The sequence below is a fragment of the Lathamus discolor genome, chromosome Z (genome assembly GCF_037157495.1).
Source record: "Lathamus discolor isolate bLatDis1 chromosome Z, bLatDis1.hap1, whole genome shotgun sequence".
In the NCBI taxonomy this organism is placed as follows: Eukaryota; Metazoa; Chordata; class Aves; order Psittaciformes; family Psittacidae; genus Lathamus; species Lathamus discolor.
In genome coordinates, this window is record NC_088909.1 from 11,708,157 (window position 1) to 11,723,790 (window position 15,634).

The 15,634-nt window shown below is 44.6% G+C and overlaps 1 protein-coding gene across 1 annotated transcript in view; it reads left to right on the plus strand.

The window, feature by feature from the left end:
- The window catches only part of WTIP (WT1 interacting protein), an 83,572-nt gene that overhangs the window by 46,979 nt on the left and 20,959 nt on the right, over positions 1 to 15,634 (plus strand). The window contains exon 3 of the mRNA XM_065662426.1: positions 12,825 to 12,892. Within this exon, the coding sequence (XP_065518498.1) occupies positions 12,825 to 12,892 (68 nt within the window). The remainder of the gene's footprint in view (positions 1 to 12,824; positions 12,893 to 15,634) is intronic.

Sequence of the window (15,634 nt, forward strand, 5' to 3'; positions counted from 1 at the left end):
AGGAATTCTACCTATTCAGTTTTGTGTCTACAAGCTGCTTGCGGTTTTAGTTCTAATGTGACCTGCTGCAGGAAGCTGTGGTAAGTCCACCACAAAACATCAAGGACAGGGCATTTTGGAGGGCTGATTTCTGATTACATTTGGAATTGGCTGAGCAAGCCCCAGTTCATTTCAATAATATGGTACAACTGTAATTTTCAGGTTTATCTACAGCAGAGCATACTGGAATATGGTGTAAAATACATAGCTAAGGTTCTAGTAAGGTTTTGTTTAAAGTTATACAGAGTAAATCTGAAGTAATGTTACTCACATCAGTGTAACTCTTCACCAGTGTGAGCAAGAGAAGAGTTGTCTCTGTGTAATACTGTGAAATAATCTAAACCCAAAAATGTGCTTGAAAACTGGCAGATTGTTTTAATACTTTGCTATCCTGAGAATATTTAGATTTTTTTTTTACTGTGTACTAACCTGTCTGGACCTGGGGATTATTCCCCAATACAGTTTTCCATTATCAAACAAAAAAAAAGTTTGCTCAAGATACTATCTCTAGGCATTGTGGATCTCAACAATTTCACTTTATTGTGAAAATTTATCTCAAGGAAATGAGAGCAGGGCACTGTGCACTTGATTTCAGAAACACATGGGTGCCATTGGTGTTGACTGCTGAGCACTCTCTGGACATGACGCAAATGCAGCATTGCTGGTATGTTGAGGTTCAGCAGCAGCACCCTTTGATGCTGCTCACACTGAGGTGCTGACGCATGCAATCCTATGGGGAGGAAGAAAGTAAACTGTTCCTGTGCAAATCCGTTCTTGTTTTTTTGAGACAACGCAGAAGATAGTTTAGGGAAATTGCTCATCTCCCTTGAGGCTGTCTTGCATGTTGCCACAGGATTGGGCTGTGTCCACTCCTTTTGTTCAACATACTCTTATGTGCAAAGTATTAGGAGTGAAGGTGATGCTGCAGCTCACTTTGTGCAAGGATAACATTCAGCAATCTGACTTGTTGCTTCAGGTCTTGATCAGATTTCTGATTATCTGTTTCAGAGCCAGGCTAAACTGTGATTTTTAGTAGAGGCTGAATGAAGAAGAGAATGATGCCTTGCGAGGAAGAACCTAGTAGCAATGGTGAGGGGTCTGCTGTGTGCTTATCTCAACAAGTTTACCTACCTAACTTTTACTAGTTGTCAGGTGAAATTTCCGGTGGGTTCTTGCCCTGCTCCAGACGTCCAGGTAGCAGTCCAGATAGCGTAGGAACCAGATACCATCTTTTGGATGTATTCCCAGAGAAACTGTTTCCAGTTGTGTCTTACAGCAGTTCAGCCTTGTGAAAGCTGCTCATTGCAGTACAGAACTCAGTGGCTTGGTCAAGTTCTCTGCAAGGACTTTTTCAGCCAGGACTGCTGGTTCCACTTACATGTGTCCACCTCCGTGCTGTATAAAGAGTACCTGAGCAGAATCTTAAAAAGAGATGCTAGATAAAAATGCCAGTTGTGCCATTCATTTCCACAGTTGAAAACTTAAGTTTCAGGCTTTGACTTTCAAAGCTCTTCTCTAGTCTGTTCGTGATGGCTGTAGAGGCTTTGTGTTTTAGGATGCAACAGGAGCTTGAGATCAGCGGAGGTTTTAAACAGACAAAAGGGAATGGTTCATACAATGCATAATGCAGTTGTGGAATTCGCTGCCATGAGGACAGCGTGGAGGCCAAAAGTATAAATGATCTCATAGAGGAATTAGACAAATTAAAGAAGGATTGGTCCAGTGAGGCTATTAAACATAATAGTTATGATGCAACCTGCAGTGCAGGAAGGCCTTAAGTGCTGGCTGCTGGAAGCTGGGAGGTTATTCTTGGGAACACATCAGCCTGTGCAAGCCCTGTTTCTGATGCTCTTTCCCATTCAGCTTCCACTCTTGGCCAGGCCTTGATACCGTGCTAGATGGATCCTTGTTGCTGCCATCATGGTGGTTCTTGTTGGAGCTCAAATGAAAACCACCTACCACATTGCATGGATAGCTGCCAGCAGAGCTGCTTGGGAAGGTTGCGTCCTGCGAGAGCCAGGAAGACTTGGGCTGGAATAGGCTGCAGTTTGGTGATTCATGGATTTCTTTTGCCATAGAATGGGTTGGCACTGAGACCCTGGGATAGTGTGATAAGACAAGTACTCTTTCAAGTCCTGGCTTAGAGGCAGCAGCTGGGAAAGTGGCATTTTTTGCTGATAACAAGCAGGGTCTGTGATGGAGTGATGAAAGCTTCCCACAGTGGAAGCCACCTTGGAGGGAGAGCTCTACCAGTTCCCCTCACAGCTTGCTCAGTGCTGGGGAGGCCTCTTGTGGTTCTTACTCAGTGGTCTGTGTTGCTTTGCCTTTGTTCTTCACTTTTTTTTTGCCTTTGTAAAGCCAGCCCCAGGAAAAATAAAAACCAACTTAATGAAATTACATTTAGTTTTAGTTTACATTTCCCTATTAGTGTGCCTGCTTGCTAGCTTACTAAGAAATGTATTTTAAGATGTATGTTAATCTGTACACCTAAAATAGCTATTAGATCAAGGCAGGCATTTGTATTTCTGTTTTTAAATACATGCTTGGCTTATGTTTTTACAAACTCCTTTTCAACATGAGTCCTGTTGGAGCTCCATGGAAATAATTTATGCCTTAGCCCTGAGATTGATGGGTGGTATGGGATAGAATAAATACATAAGTGGGAGAGAAAGGAAACATCTGCCAATTTTAACTTTTGCAAATTATATGGAAGCTTGAAAGTATCTGCTAAGTTTATAATACCGTCTGCACAGGAACGCTTTGCCCGAGTACCAGAGGTCAGAGATCTTCTCATCCCTGCAGCATTAAGTAACCTTTTGGTTAAATAACCTGACTGAAGAGTAGGAGGAGAGGGGAGGGAAGAGAGAATTCCACACTAGAGTAAACATGGCACGGAGATTATGGATACCCTGCCAAGAAAGGTGTGGTTTTCCAGCAAGGTAACAAAAGATATTAGCTAGCTATCTACATAATCCTGCTGGAGACTGACAGTGTAAGTAACACAGCTAGGTTGGGGCAGAAATGTACCCTCCACTTCCTCTCCACCCAGTATTTGGCTTGCTGGCTTTGGTGGTAGTGAATGCTGCAGAGTGATAAGTGCAAGACACGTTATCCACCTCAGTGCGAGGGTTTTTGGCAGCAGTGGTGTGCTTTCTGGATAGATGGGTGCTTCCTTCAGTGTGATAGCTGACACAAGGCAAAATGCTAGGGAAGATAATGAAGTTTTTCACTTGACATCGTGGCAGGTTAAGGTAAACTGCAGTGGAGATGCTGGAGTTTACCCTGGGCTACAAACATGTCAAAATGATGAACTGCCTTGTTTTCATCTGGATTTTACTGCACATTAGTGAGTGCATAGCAAAGACAGACTTTTTTTTTCTCGCAAAGCAAGTTCCTTGGGGCAGGTCTGCAGCTTGTATAAATGGTGATGAATTTGGTGATGCTGTCACGATTCACACCAGCTGCAAGTTCAGCTTCGCACAGTCTGCTGGGGTGGGAGGGGAGTGGTACTAGCACGTCTGTGCAGCCGGAGCTGGCATGCTGCTGCCGTTCCGGAGAGGTGGCACAGAGCACAGAGCAGTGTAGAACCTGGACAGCAGCCCAGAAATGGAAATGATAATTGTGTTATACAAGAGCCTACTTTTGTGAGAGCCCAAGTAAGAGCTGGGCAGAAGTAATCGGGAGGAAAAATAGTTAACTGCCATCTGCCTCTCCAGGACATATCAACTTGAGATGGAGAGCGAGAATGAATACTGACTTTGTAGCCACACTTAATTTGCACTGTAAAGCTCTTTTTTAGTGTACAAATATGAATTATTATAGGAACTTAAACTATGGGGGTATTTTCAATTAAGATTTTAAAAATAATTTATTTCAAATGATAAATTATAATTTTAAAACATTTTTATGCTTTTCCAACATCAATTCTTTTAAAAAGTAAATCTCCCAATCTCTTAAAAGTGTTCATTCATATCTTGCTGTGTCTACCTACCTGATGATAATATTTCATTAGAATTTGTTCACAGACTCTGAATACTCTTCCCTGAAAGAACCTATGTAAAGGCAGAAAACAATACACATCCTGTACTCCACCTTCATAGGCCTCTAGCATACGATGTCACCTTTTGTTTGCAAGAGTTTAAATTTCAAACAAAATCCCAGCATTCTTTTGGGGGAAAAAAAAAAAAAAAAAAAAAAAAAAGGAAAGGGCCTCTCCCCTGCTTAGATTGTCAAATCCCAGACTAGCCCGGAATTGAATAGGCCAAGTCGGTGACCTCAGGCAGAAAGAATGTTGGTTATTTACGTAGGGCTTCTGCTATTTTAGCAGCAAACCTTTTCTTCTGAAAGGACAATGTATACTGTTTTGTGTTTATGGCCAAGTAAAAAGCTTGTACATCTGAGATTTGCATCGTAATAGCCTCGTAACTCAATATACAGCATCCTCAAAAATACCAGGGCAAGGCTCTGTTTTGTCTTGGGCAGTGCCGGTCTTTTGGGGGCTTTTAAAAAAGTTCTCTGAAAAACTGTGCTATAGGTTCAGCTGCTTATATGTTTGCTTTGGTGGCTTTTTTTCCCCTGGAGTTCTTTTTTTCCAAACCAAAAATTACACATGGTTTCTGTATGAGCTATAAGGCCAGTGCTCAAAATATTTTGATGCATCTCAAGCTAAGCTGTGCCTGCAGCTTGAAACCAGGAAAATGTGTGAGAGTGTGTGTGTGTAATTCACACACTGAGCATTTTTCTTGACATAATGGAGGATCTTTACAGGCATTCTGGCCTGGTTGATGAGCCTGCAATTCCAAATGGTTTTTAAAGTGTGCTTTTCTCAATAGATCGTAACCATGAGGAGCTATTGTGCAAGTAAAGCACACATTTAGGATCCAGTCCTGCATTCCTTAAAGTCAATGGGAGTCTGAGCGTGAAAAGAATGCAGGATTGGGTCCTGAAACAGGGGAGCAAAATTGTGTGCCAGATTGCTTTGAAAAGAAGAATACAGCACATCCACAGTAGCTTTTTAGTGTTTCAGATTTCAAACGGCTGGAGTCTGTGAAAAGTGGCTTCTGCCAACAGGCAGTATCTTCTATTCAAAGGAATCTGGCATTGATTTTCTTTTTTTTTTTTTTTTTTTCTATCTTAAAAACCTTGAAAGCCCCAGAAATTCACCCCTGCTTTCACAAAGCCTGAGCAATTGAGCATTGTGAGGAGGGGACAGTGCCGATGGGGGATGGAAGATTCTCCAAGCCCAAGGGCTGGAGCTGGAGCAGTCCTCCGCATGGTCCTCCTGCAGTCCTTCCTGTGGTCCTCCACTTCCCGCATTCCATTCCCACTGCACCATTCCCTGGCACCCGCAGCGGACACTGTGGCTGGAACGCAGGACCCCATCGTGAAGAGCTGGTGCTCATGTTTCTTGGTGGCTTTGTGTGAGTCCCTTGTAGAAGATGGAAGAGGAAAATGTGATTAGCAGTTATTCCAGGGCTAAAGTAGCCTCGGTGCTCCCTGTTCTCAAGCAGGTGGAGTGGCAGGAACCCCATGTAAAGAAAATCTCTGTGCAGATAGACAGTCATAAGCCAGAGGAGAAGGATGGAGAATGGCAGGCCCAAACTCACATGTGAGTTAAAAGAGAAATGGCAATAAAGTATTGGAAGCTTTTGTTTTCTTTTGGCACATCTTGAATCCTGGGCAGGTAAGCCTCCTCTACCAAGTGAAAGGGAACAGTGAAATCCTGTCTCAGTTTTATCTTGAGATGACTGGGAAGAGGAGGTAGCAGAGGTGGGTTGTTATTATTTAATGTTTTCAGCTATTTATCCCGTGTGTGAACTTGCTATTTCTCTTGAAGTTTCAGCTCCTGGAATCACCCTGTGACTTAAAGTTTAGCATCCACTTTTTAGAAATAGTAATTGTCCAGCCTGGGGGTTTGTGGAGAGCAGACTGGATTCTGGAGGTTCCCTTTATCCTTCGGTTCTCGAGTTATTTTGGTCCCGGTTTCTCAATCATTAGGATGTGTACATAAGAGAGCACAGAGGCCCCGCCACAGCCCATGGGTGCCTTGTGGGGTGTAAAAGTGCATTTGGGTGCTGTCTGCATTTGGGAGCATGGGCAGCCTGTGAATGTTCACCACATACAGGCTCTGAATCAGAGCAGCCTGCGTGAGGGGCTTTTGCAAAGCAAAATCACCAGGTTTGATGTGGTGAAGTTTACATTTGCATTGAACAGTGACAGAGGCTGTGACCCCAGATGGGCAGTGGACAGGCAGATTAAGCTCAAGGCACCTTGTGTCTGGTTTCACTTCTGCAGGGCTTTGGGGCAATATGTGGCAATTTTCCTTCCCTATTATAGAAGCTGGGAAATATTTGAGCAACTGTTTTTTGCATATTAATCCTGTGTGTATGTTTACATGTCGCTTTAGTCTGGACACTTCGAGAGACTGTCACGGTGCTAACGGGCGACTGGTGACGATGCTCGTGTCACATCAGTCACTGCAGAAATGGTGTCTGAAGCAGTTAACAAGCAATTAGGTCTGTATTTAACATTGCTAACTAAAACAATTATGCACAGTTCTTCAGTCAGTCAGGCATGAAGAGTCGGGGCTGCCATGCTCAGGAAGCAGTGTGAGTCGTGGACCAGAGCTTCCAGAATGCAGAGATTCTCTCTGACTGTCCATTTCATCCTTAGAACTGACAATAAGTAAAATAAAAGGAAAGGGAAGAAATCCCAGTGAGAATCACAGTATAGTTTGGGTTGGAAGAGACCTTAAAGCTCATACAGTTCCAGCCCCCTGCCATGGGCAGGGACACGTTCCACTAGACCAGGTTGCTCAAAGCCCCATCTAAGCAATGAGGCAAGCAATGTGATGTGCTTTTTTTCCTCCAGAAAGAGGTGTTAGTTAAAGAAGGATGCTGTGCATTGTTGCTGCTGTGAGACAAGTGTGTAGCTCCTCATGGGTTCTCCTCGAGACAAGCTCGAGCTCCTCAGGGCTCAAGCAAGCCCTGATGCTGCAAGGGCAGCCGCAGCCATCCTGATCGGTCCTGCCGCACCCTGCACCCCGCATGCTGCCTGTGCAGAGCGGCCATGCCCCATGGCAGAAGTGGCAGCAGAGCTGAGGTCTGTACTCCTGTGTGGTCAGACCTACCCAGGCATGTCCTCAGCCACTAGGAATAGCAGGTACTTGAATAATACTCCATGGCGATAGCTTGGGCTGTCCAGGCTTTTAATTAGCTCTGCTTTAACGAATTTCTTATCTTTAGCAGAGATACATACAGCTGAACTCTTTGATTGCACTCCATATGAGGAGGTTTTAATTACATTTTCTGACTCAAATACAATCCTCTTGGTCCACAGAGCTGTAATATTAGAAATAACAAGGATATTATTAGTCGTCTTGCGCTTTGTCTCTTCTAACGCTGAAACTTTCCTGCATGAAGTTCCGACAAGAGGCACATCTATCATGCGAGAGATCGTGATGCTGAGGAGGGACGCTGGTTTTATCTGGGAGGCGGGGCCGGGGCTGCAGAATTCCCATTATGTCAGAAGGGAGCTGTTTGGTTTCAAGTAGCATGAGGCACTGAAACAATGCAGGCTTCTCACATGAACTTGCTTACATTACAGTACTAGTAAATCATGATTATTACCCAATGGTTGTATGTTTTTAATCATCAAAGTACTTAAAATATTATAATAATGCTTGGCACTTTTCAACTTCAAAGCACGCTGCAAACAGTAATTACGTCTAATAACCATGCTGTGACAGTGAGACACTGCTATCTCTTGTTTTACAAAGGCGAGGGGGGTGTTAGCGCCCGACGAGGTTGCATCATCCCATGTGAGACTGGAGATCTGCCACTGAAAGCTGTGACTTGATAAACTTACTTCCCTATAGGCAAATACCCTGCTGCCAGCAGCAGCAGGGAGGGCTTTGGAGATGCTTTTGAGGCTAGTGGGGAGGGGCAGGACATGTTCAGTGCTCTTTCGAGCACCTCCTCAAGGCTGTAAAACCTGGTCTGCTTCACATTTTGTTCCATGAGGGCCTGGAGCAGCTTTTGAAACACTGTTGGAAAGAGTTTTACCCCATCTTGCCTGCCTGGCTGGTGTGTTTTCACCACCCAGCAAAGTGTGGTGGAGACTGGAAAGAATAGTTGTGGACAGCCGGTGTCAACTGTGGGTCATTTTTCCTTTTGCAAGCTGAACCTTTGAGTCCTTTGCTAAAGCAGCAGCTCTCCTGTTCCTAACATTTAGTTTGCAATGCATAGAAGATAAAACTGTGCAGCAAGCAATTGCTGGACACATTTAAATACCAGAGACTCATAAACTGGTTAAATATGAGAATTTATATTAAAAATCTAGAACTGATTCTGATTTTATAAATATTTTTGAAGTTCAAAAGCTTGCATTCTCGTGGATGTTTGTGTGTTGGTTGCAAACACCAGTTACAATTGTTCGTAGTGACAGAGTCATTTCTAGCTTGCATTTTATTAACTACTAGGTTATCTACAGGAATCTTTGCTCTCTTTGCTGGAGCATTTGCGAGGTCTCTGTTCCCCACCTGAGATGGGGGAATCCCTTTATCCTGGCACTAAGAATCCCTCAAAGGTGTGGTATCAGTCAGGAAAAGTTACTTGCAGCAAGCATTTGCTGTCACCGTGAGTGCATAAGCTTTGTTTTCTACAGTAAAACAAGGCTAAAGAACACTTTGGGGGGAAAAAGGAGCTTCTGTATCAAAGCTGGTGTTATGTGCCTGCAGGCGGGCTGCAGGCTGGGTGGTTCTACCCCATCCATGGTCCCCCCAGTGCGTTCCTGGCCGACCTGCTGCTCCCCTAGTCGGTGTGAACTGGAGCCTCCCACTGCTGTTGGGAACTGGTCTGACAGGGCAGACGTGCCAAGGTGGGTATCCAGCAGGAGGAGGAGGGAAGCACAGTGTGTGTGTGTGTGAAACCCCGTACTTCTTGAACTCTGTGCTGGGCTGCTCTTTGTAACTGCTCATTATTATTATAATGAGCTATCTGCAAGTTGCATCAAGTTTTGTCAGAAACTCTTGACATTTTTGTTTCAATATTACAAAAGCAGACAGTAATCCAGGCTTGGCTACATGAAGCCAGTCAAAGGAAGGCCAGGCAGCAGGTTCTGTGGACCAGTGGGCAGGATGGTATTACTTGTCTAGCTGGCCAGGCGCTTGACTCAGCTGGCTAAAGCAGCATTAGGGGTTTTAAACTTGTAATCTCTGCTGATTGAGAATAATATGTTATGGCTACAGAGAAGAGGTTGGTGCTGTGCAGGCCCCTGAGTTGCTGCAGGAGGGCCATGAAGATGCTCCAAGGGCTGGAGCACCCCTACTATGGAGACAGCCTGAGAGAACTAGGCTTATTCAGCCTGGAGAAGAGAAGGCTTCAGGAACACCTTATAACAGTCTTCCAAAACCTGAAGGGGGCCTACAAGAAATCTGGATAGGAACTTTTTACAAGGGCATGTAGTGACAGGACAAGGGGGAATGGCTTTAAACTGACGGCAGGTAATTTACATTAGATCCTAGAGAGAAGCTCTTCCCTGTGAGGGTGCTGAGGTGCTGGCACAGGTTGTTCAGAGAAGCTGTGGCTGCCCCATCCCTGGCAGTGTTCAAGGCCAGGTTGGATGGGGCTTGGAGCAACTCGGTCTAGCTGAAGGTGTCCTTGCCCGTGGCAGGGGGTTGGAACTGGATGAGCTTTAAGGTCCCTTCCAGTCCAAACCATTCTGTGATTCTATGGTATGACCTGGGAGGTGAAACTGCCTTGTCGAGTACATTGCGCTCAGGGCAGGTATCCTAACGTCAGGATGCTGCATCCACCCATCTGCAAGGCTGCCCTGAGGCTGGGAGGCATCAGTGCTGTTGCATCTCTTCAGGATTTGTATCTCCCTGGCTGCAGCTGCTATCACTTTCCTCTTGATTGCAGTTTTCACATGATGCCTGGACATTTGCAGAGTTCAGTGTCTGACCGTGTTCAGTGCTATCGTTTAGCAAACTCTTCTGGAGGGACAGTGAAATGTGTATTTTTGCCTTTATTTCTAAAATGCAGCATGTAGAAGCCAACATAGTGCACCAGGGTTATTTGTGTGAAAATCTGCTGTTTCTTGTTCATGAGATAATGTAAGATGCCTGGATGAAATTCTTCTAAGGTAAAAGGCCTGTCAATCTTATTAATTATTGCTAATAATAGTAATTATCATGTGAGCACGCTGCTTGCCTGCTTTATGGGTTTAGGTAAGTCAGTTCCCTAATAGATTGCTGTAAAATGGGGAAGATCATATTTTTCCTCAGTGTTGAGAGGTGTTGCTCTGTGAGTGCAGTGTGTGACAGAGATGTTTCACCAAGGCAGCTGTATGGCAGGGAAGGCAGGGGTCTGTGTTTGGCAGAACAGGATGTGAGCAGGAGCTCATGGGCTGTGCATTGGCTGAGGAGGATGTTTGCAGCAAGGTGAGCTTGTTTGATGTCACAGGGCCATCAGCTGCCAAATGCATCTGATAACATAAATGTCTTTGAGACCCAGTCCAAAACATCACTTTGCCTTGTTAGCTTTGGGTCATAGGCTTCCCATAGGCTTCTGCCAGTGATGGCAGACAACATGGAAACAACAGGAGCAGAATTTGGGGTGTTTCTATCAATCTCAGCACTGCCAGGATCTGCACACTGGGATACAAAGTGGGATGTCCAGGTCCTCATGGACCTTCTGCAGCGCCTCAGGAGATGCTTACGCCTCCCCGAATTAGGGATTTCCTTTCCTGCAGAGATCCTTGCAGCAATGGAGTTCAGGATTTGTCCCTTAATTATCTCTGCTTCTTTCAACCATAATAGTGGTGTGTGGTTAGGGTGGTGGCCAGTGCTTCTCTGCCTGAAGCAAATGCCCCAGCTCTGCACTGGTGATGGTGTAAGTAAGGTGGAAGTACTGGTGATGGAGTGAGTAAGGCAAGTAAGTCCCTGTTCTGGGTGCAGCCACTTGACTTCCATCATCTAAAGACAAGCTGTGCATCAGTTCTGGGTCTGACAGAGCCAATGTGTCTTTTAAAAAGGCATTCTTGCCTCTTTTCTTTTCTTCCCTCCTTTCCATTTACCTTTCCTTTACCTTTCAGTGGAGAGGTTTAAAACAGCTTGGATAAACAGGGAGGATGATCCATAGGTGATTTCTCCTGCATCAGTTGAGAGAGGCCCTGTGACCCACTAATTGCTGTCCCAGCCCCGTGCCTTGTTTGTGTGACATGTAGGATGGACCAGTTTGACCTAAGAGTCCCAGAGGAGATAGGGCAGTCTCAGTGCATTGCCCATGCTACCAGGCAGCTGGAAAGACAAACAAGAGCTGACTCCACCTACCAGCAGTATGGAGACAGCAGCCCGTGAGATCGACAGCCCAAGAATGTGCACACAAAAGAAGCATTTCCCTCGGCCACGACAGTAAAACCGCCAGACAACCACATGCAGCATGTGATTTCCCAAAAGCATCAGCCCAGATCCCAACTTCTTTGTGCCACACACTGTTTCCCAGGATCAGATCACAGTGGCAACGTGTAAAAGGCATTTTCAGGCACTGAAAATTAATCATATTTTCCTCAACATTGTTTATGGAAACCCTGGAGAACGCTCCTGCCCCTCTGTACTCGGCCAGCTGGCTCAGCTCACCAGCCCTTGGAGTCAAACCCTCTGCAAAGACCAGCCGTGTTTATGGTGGAGCCACTCACTCTGCCTTCATGGGAGTCATCCAGGATTATTCTGTGGAGTAAAAGCTTAGGCAGCGACCAGGGGGCTCATCTGTTGACCTGTAAATACAGAGCCTCTTGCCCTCTTCCTCACTCTGTGTCACTGCTAACAGCAGCAGGTACACATGGTAGGCACCATGCCCTCTGCTTGCCAAGGCTGCAAACAGCTTGTAAGAGCCCCCAGACATTTGGGAGCTTTGGCCAGTGGGACTCTGGCACAGAGTGGAAATAAGGTGAGTCAGGATGAGTGCGGTTTCCCTTCTCCCTCACTGGTTTTCATTGATAAAATGGCGTTGCTTTCAGTGGAGCAGCTCTGGTTAAGACAAATCTGATCTATCTGAGCTGTTTGGGCTGGGTGGTTTTTGAAGTCCTGGCTTTAATCCTTTTTGTTGTGACTCTCTGGAGTCTGTTGTACATTCTTAGCTGTAAAGGGAGCCATCAGTTAATGACGATCACAGGCTTTGTCAATAGAGTTCCAAAAGTGCTAATGAAATGGCAAACATTCAAACTTGAAAATGAGATCTCTTGTTTTCAGTGTGATTTTTCTGCCCTTCCCTCCATCATGTGTGCCTTGTACTGCTCTAGTAATGTAGGCAGCTGTGTGTGTAGCTGCTGTGGCATTGCTGAATGCATTAATACTTGTAAAGGTTACAGAACATCCATTTGCAGTGTCTGACCCTTGTTTGGTCCTTCAGAGACAAACACCTTGCTGATTGCAGTGGATGTATGCCTGCTGTGATTTCACCTGCTAAGGAAATGGTCTTAATTTACAAATGAGCCTTTCCCCTCACCCCAGAATAGTAATTTTTGGGTTTAGATTTCCAGACACTGGTGTCAGCTGGGTTCCATGACCTGCACTTAGGAACAACATTTAGTTGATAAGGAATTTGTTAAGGCAGAATGGAGCTGAGAGCCAAATTACCACCCATTTCTTTGGATTGACCCAGGAGCAGGGGCCGGGGCAGGAGCCGGCCATGCAGGCAGGCACAGCAGGGTGTACTTTCCACTTTGCATCCTGAGTTTGGGTTTGGGCATATAGCACAAATCCTGACAGTACTGTGTTTTAACAGGGAGAAGACTACGAGGAAAAGCGTTCTACAGTGTCAATGGGAAGGTGTACTGTGAAGAAGACTTTCTAGTAAGTAAGATTTCAGGCTTCTTTTTTTTTTTTTTCTGTTTTGTTTTTAAACCACATTGTTCTTTTATATTGGTTTGTTTGCTTTGAGACACAGTTTAGTCATCTAAGGCCTCCTGCCAGTGCTGGAATCGGGAAGCATTTACCCCTAACTCCGTAACAGCAGGATCAGGCCCTTGATTTGAAGTGGTGGCTGTGAAACCAAGTACATAACTGTCCATAAGCCATCACAAAGTGTAAATTATGAGAATAAACACTGGAGCTGCTCAAGCCTGGGACTTGAATTGCAGCCACAAAGGCTCGCCTGCCAAGCTAGAGCTCAAAGTCAAACACCTGGGGAATACCAGTCATAACAAGAGGGGAGACGTTTTTGACTGGAGCACGTCATCGCCATGTACAATGTTGCTTTGTTGCAGGCACAGTTTTAATCACCCCGGTGCTCAGACTGATGTGGAGCTGCATTGTGATTAGCTAAAAACTGTTAGCCACGGAGGAGCAACTAATTTTCTCTCCATGCACACAGAGCTTTCATAAATGCTTTACTTTAATAGGGACTAAGTCATGAAAAGAAAAATGAAGCTTGTTGCTGAGCTGTGTTGTTCCAGAAATAAAATATTTGTGCAATTAGGGGTGAGGATTGTGCAGGACACAGAGAATGATTTGATAAGTGGCAGACCATTTATAATTAAGATTAAGAAGACAGTATGTCTGGGAATTGAAATGAGAGGGGAGTGATATATTTTAGCTTAGAGGATGAGATGTTGGACAGCCAGTATGTTGAATGTATACCACCTGTATTTATTGAAATACCAGCTTGGGTCTTCCAGAACTACTTTCCATTTCTAATGAAAATATGGCTGTGCTTTTTGCAAAGGAATTATTCAAAATACATCCCACAACAAAAATGCTACTGGCGGTTCAAAGAGTGTGCAAATGCAGTTCTCATCTATTCAATCCATAAAACTCATGGAAAGTCCCCAAAATATAAGCCATATTTGCCTTCATGTGTTATACCTTTACTCTCAGCCTACCACAGCTGGACCCTGTTGAAAGGAGCAAATTATATTTTGTGCAGAAAGTAAGTTTCTTGTTACAATTTAAATGTGTTACTGTTTTGCTGGCATTTTGGAGAGAAAATTATTTTTCTCCCTTGCTTTTTCAGTTTTTTTCTTTTCCCCCTGTGTTTCTGCAGAAGCACGGGGGGAGGGGGAAGAGGTGGTGCGTGAGGTGGAGGGGCTCAGACCTTTGAGATTTTTATTTTGAACTGTCTACTTTCCCCATGGCCAAAACCTTTCATCCAGACTTAATGAAATTATTATTGTTACTGGCTTGTAATTCCAGCCTAAACATGAGAATTTAAAATCTTAAAATTTCAATCTGCTGGAGAACATTCAATTTTCAGGGGATGGGGAACCTCTTTGATTCTTCAACATGTTCTGTAGTCAGCTTGGGGAGATACTTGCAGTGATTTTCCAAAGAGATTAAGGGCCTGATAGGAATAAATTCTGCACATTAGGAAACTGTTGGGACATTTAAGACACAGATTTAACCTCCCGCAAGTGTGTCTTAGCAGATTCCCAGTAGTACAGAGGAATGGGACAGAAGCAGACCAAGGGACTCTAGGCTGTGTAAGTCAGCAAAGAAATCAGATTCTGACATTGTCCCTGCCTGTGTTAAGCCAGCTGCTTCTCAGAAAGTGATTTCATCTTCTCTCAGTTCCCCTGAGCAAATGTTATAGCAAGATTACTAGGAATTGTCTTGTTTCCCTAATAAAATAAAACAACTTTGCTTATTTTAGAGTTTTGTGGTCAGAGAAAGCTCAAAGCTTCTCTCAAAGTTGGAGGAAAAGGCTGCAAAGTGGCAATTATAAAGGAAATTATTTAACTACTTCATATTTCCATATTTCCTCTTATCCACTTGGAAACCTCAGTCCTTTCTAACAAGAGGTGTTTTCAGTCCAAAGCAGATAACCAAACCTTTTTCTGTTTAACAGAATTTCAGTCTCTACTGTGACTCAGTGCAATCTTATACATGGATTCTCTGCTAACAGTATGGTAGTGGGATGTCAGGGATGTCATTCTTAGGTAAGAGCATAGGAAAAAGATTATTTTAATTTGGAGAGGTAACAGAGGTAGTCTACCTCTGTTATGATTGTATTCCAGCTAATAAAATACTGTCCCCAGGGGGTATCCTTGCTCTTCTTTAGCTTCTGCTTGCCTGGGAGCTGGTCAGGAAAATTAGATGCTCTATAGGTATGGGAGATGGGTCACAGCTCTTCAGAGCTGTGACCCTGCAACTTGTGACCTGGTTATGTCAAGTATGACACAGAGATAATAGGAATTGGAAAGCAGAGCAGCTTCAGAAAATCGGGCAGGAGGTACTGTGCTATCAGGCTGGGGTCAGTGGTGAAATCCATGTAGTAACAACTGAATTGGAGGGGCCTGTGTGTACATGGTTAGGCTTGCAATAGCAGGATGCTCTTTTGATGGATTGCCAGGGACAGATGTGAGGGTTTGCATTGCTCACAGTCTACTGAAGCAGCAGTGGTTTGAGTGATCCCCTCATATGCCCTTTCAGCAACAGGCATGCTGGTGAGAAGCAGTTGCAAATGTAATGCCAGTTGGGAGCAGGGGTGGTAGGAGTCTCCCCATGACCTGGAGGAGAACCCAGCCCCTTCCCACGCTCAGCAAGCAGCATGGAGGGCTGTAGCTCTTGCAGAGCTCTGTCCCTTCCAATTGTTACCTC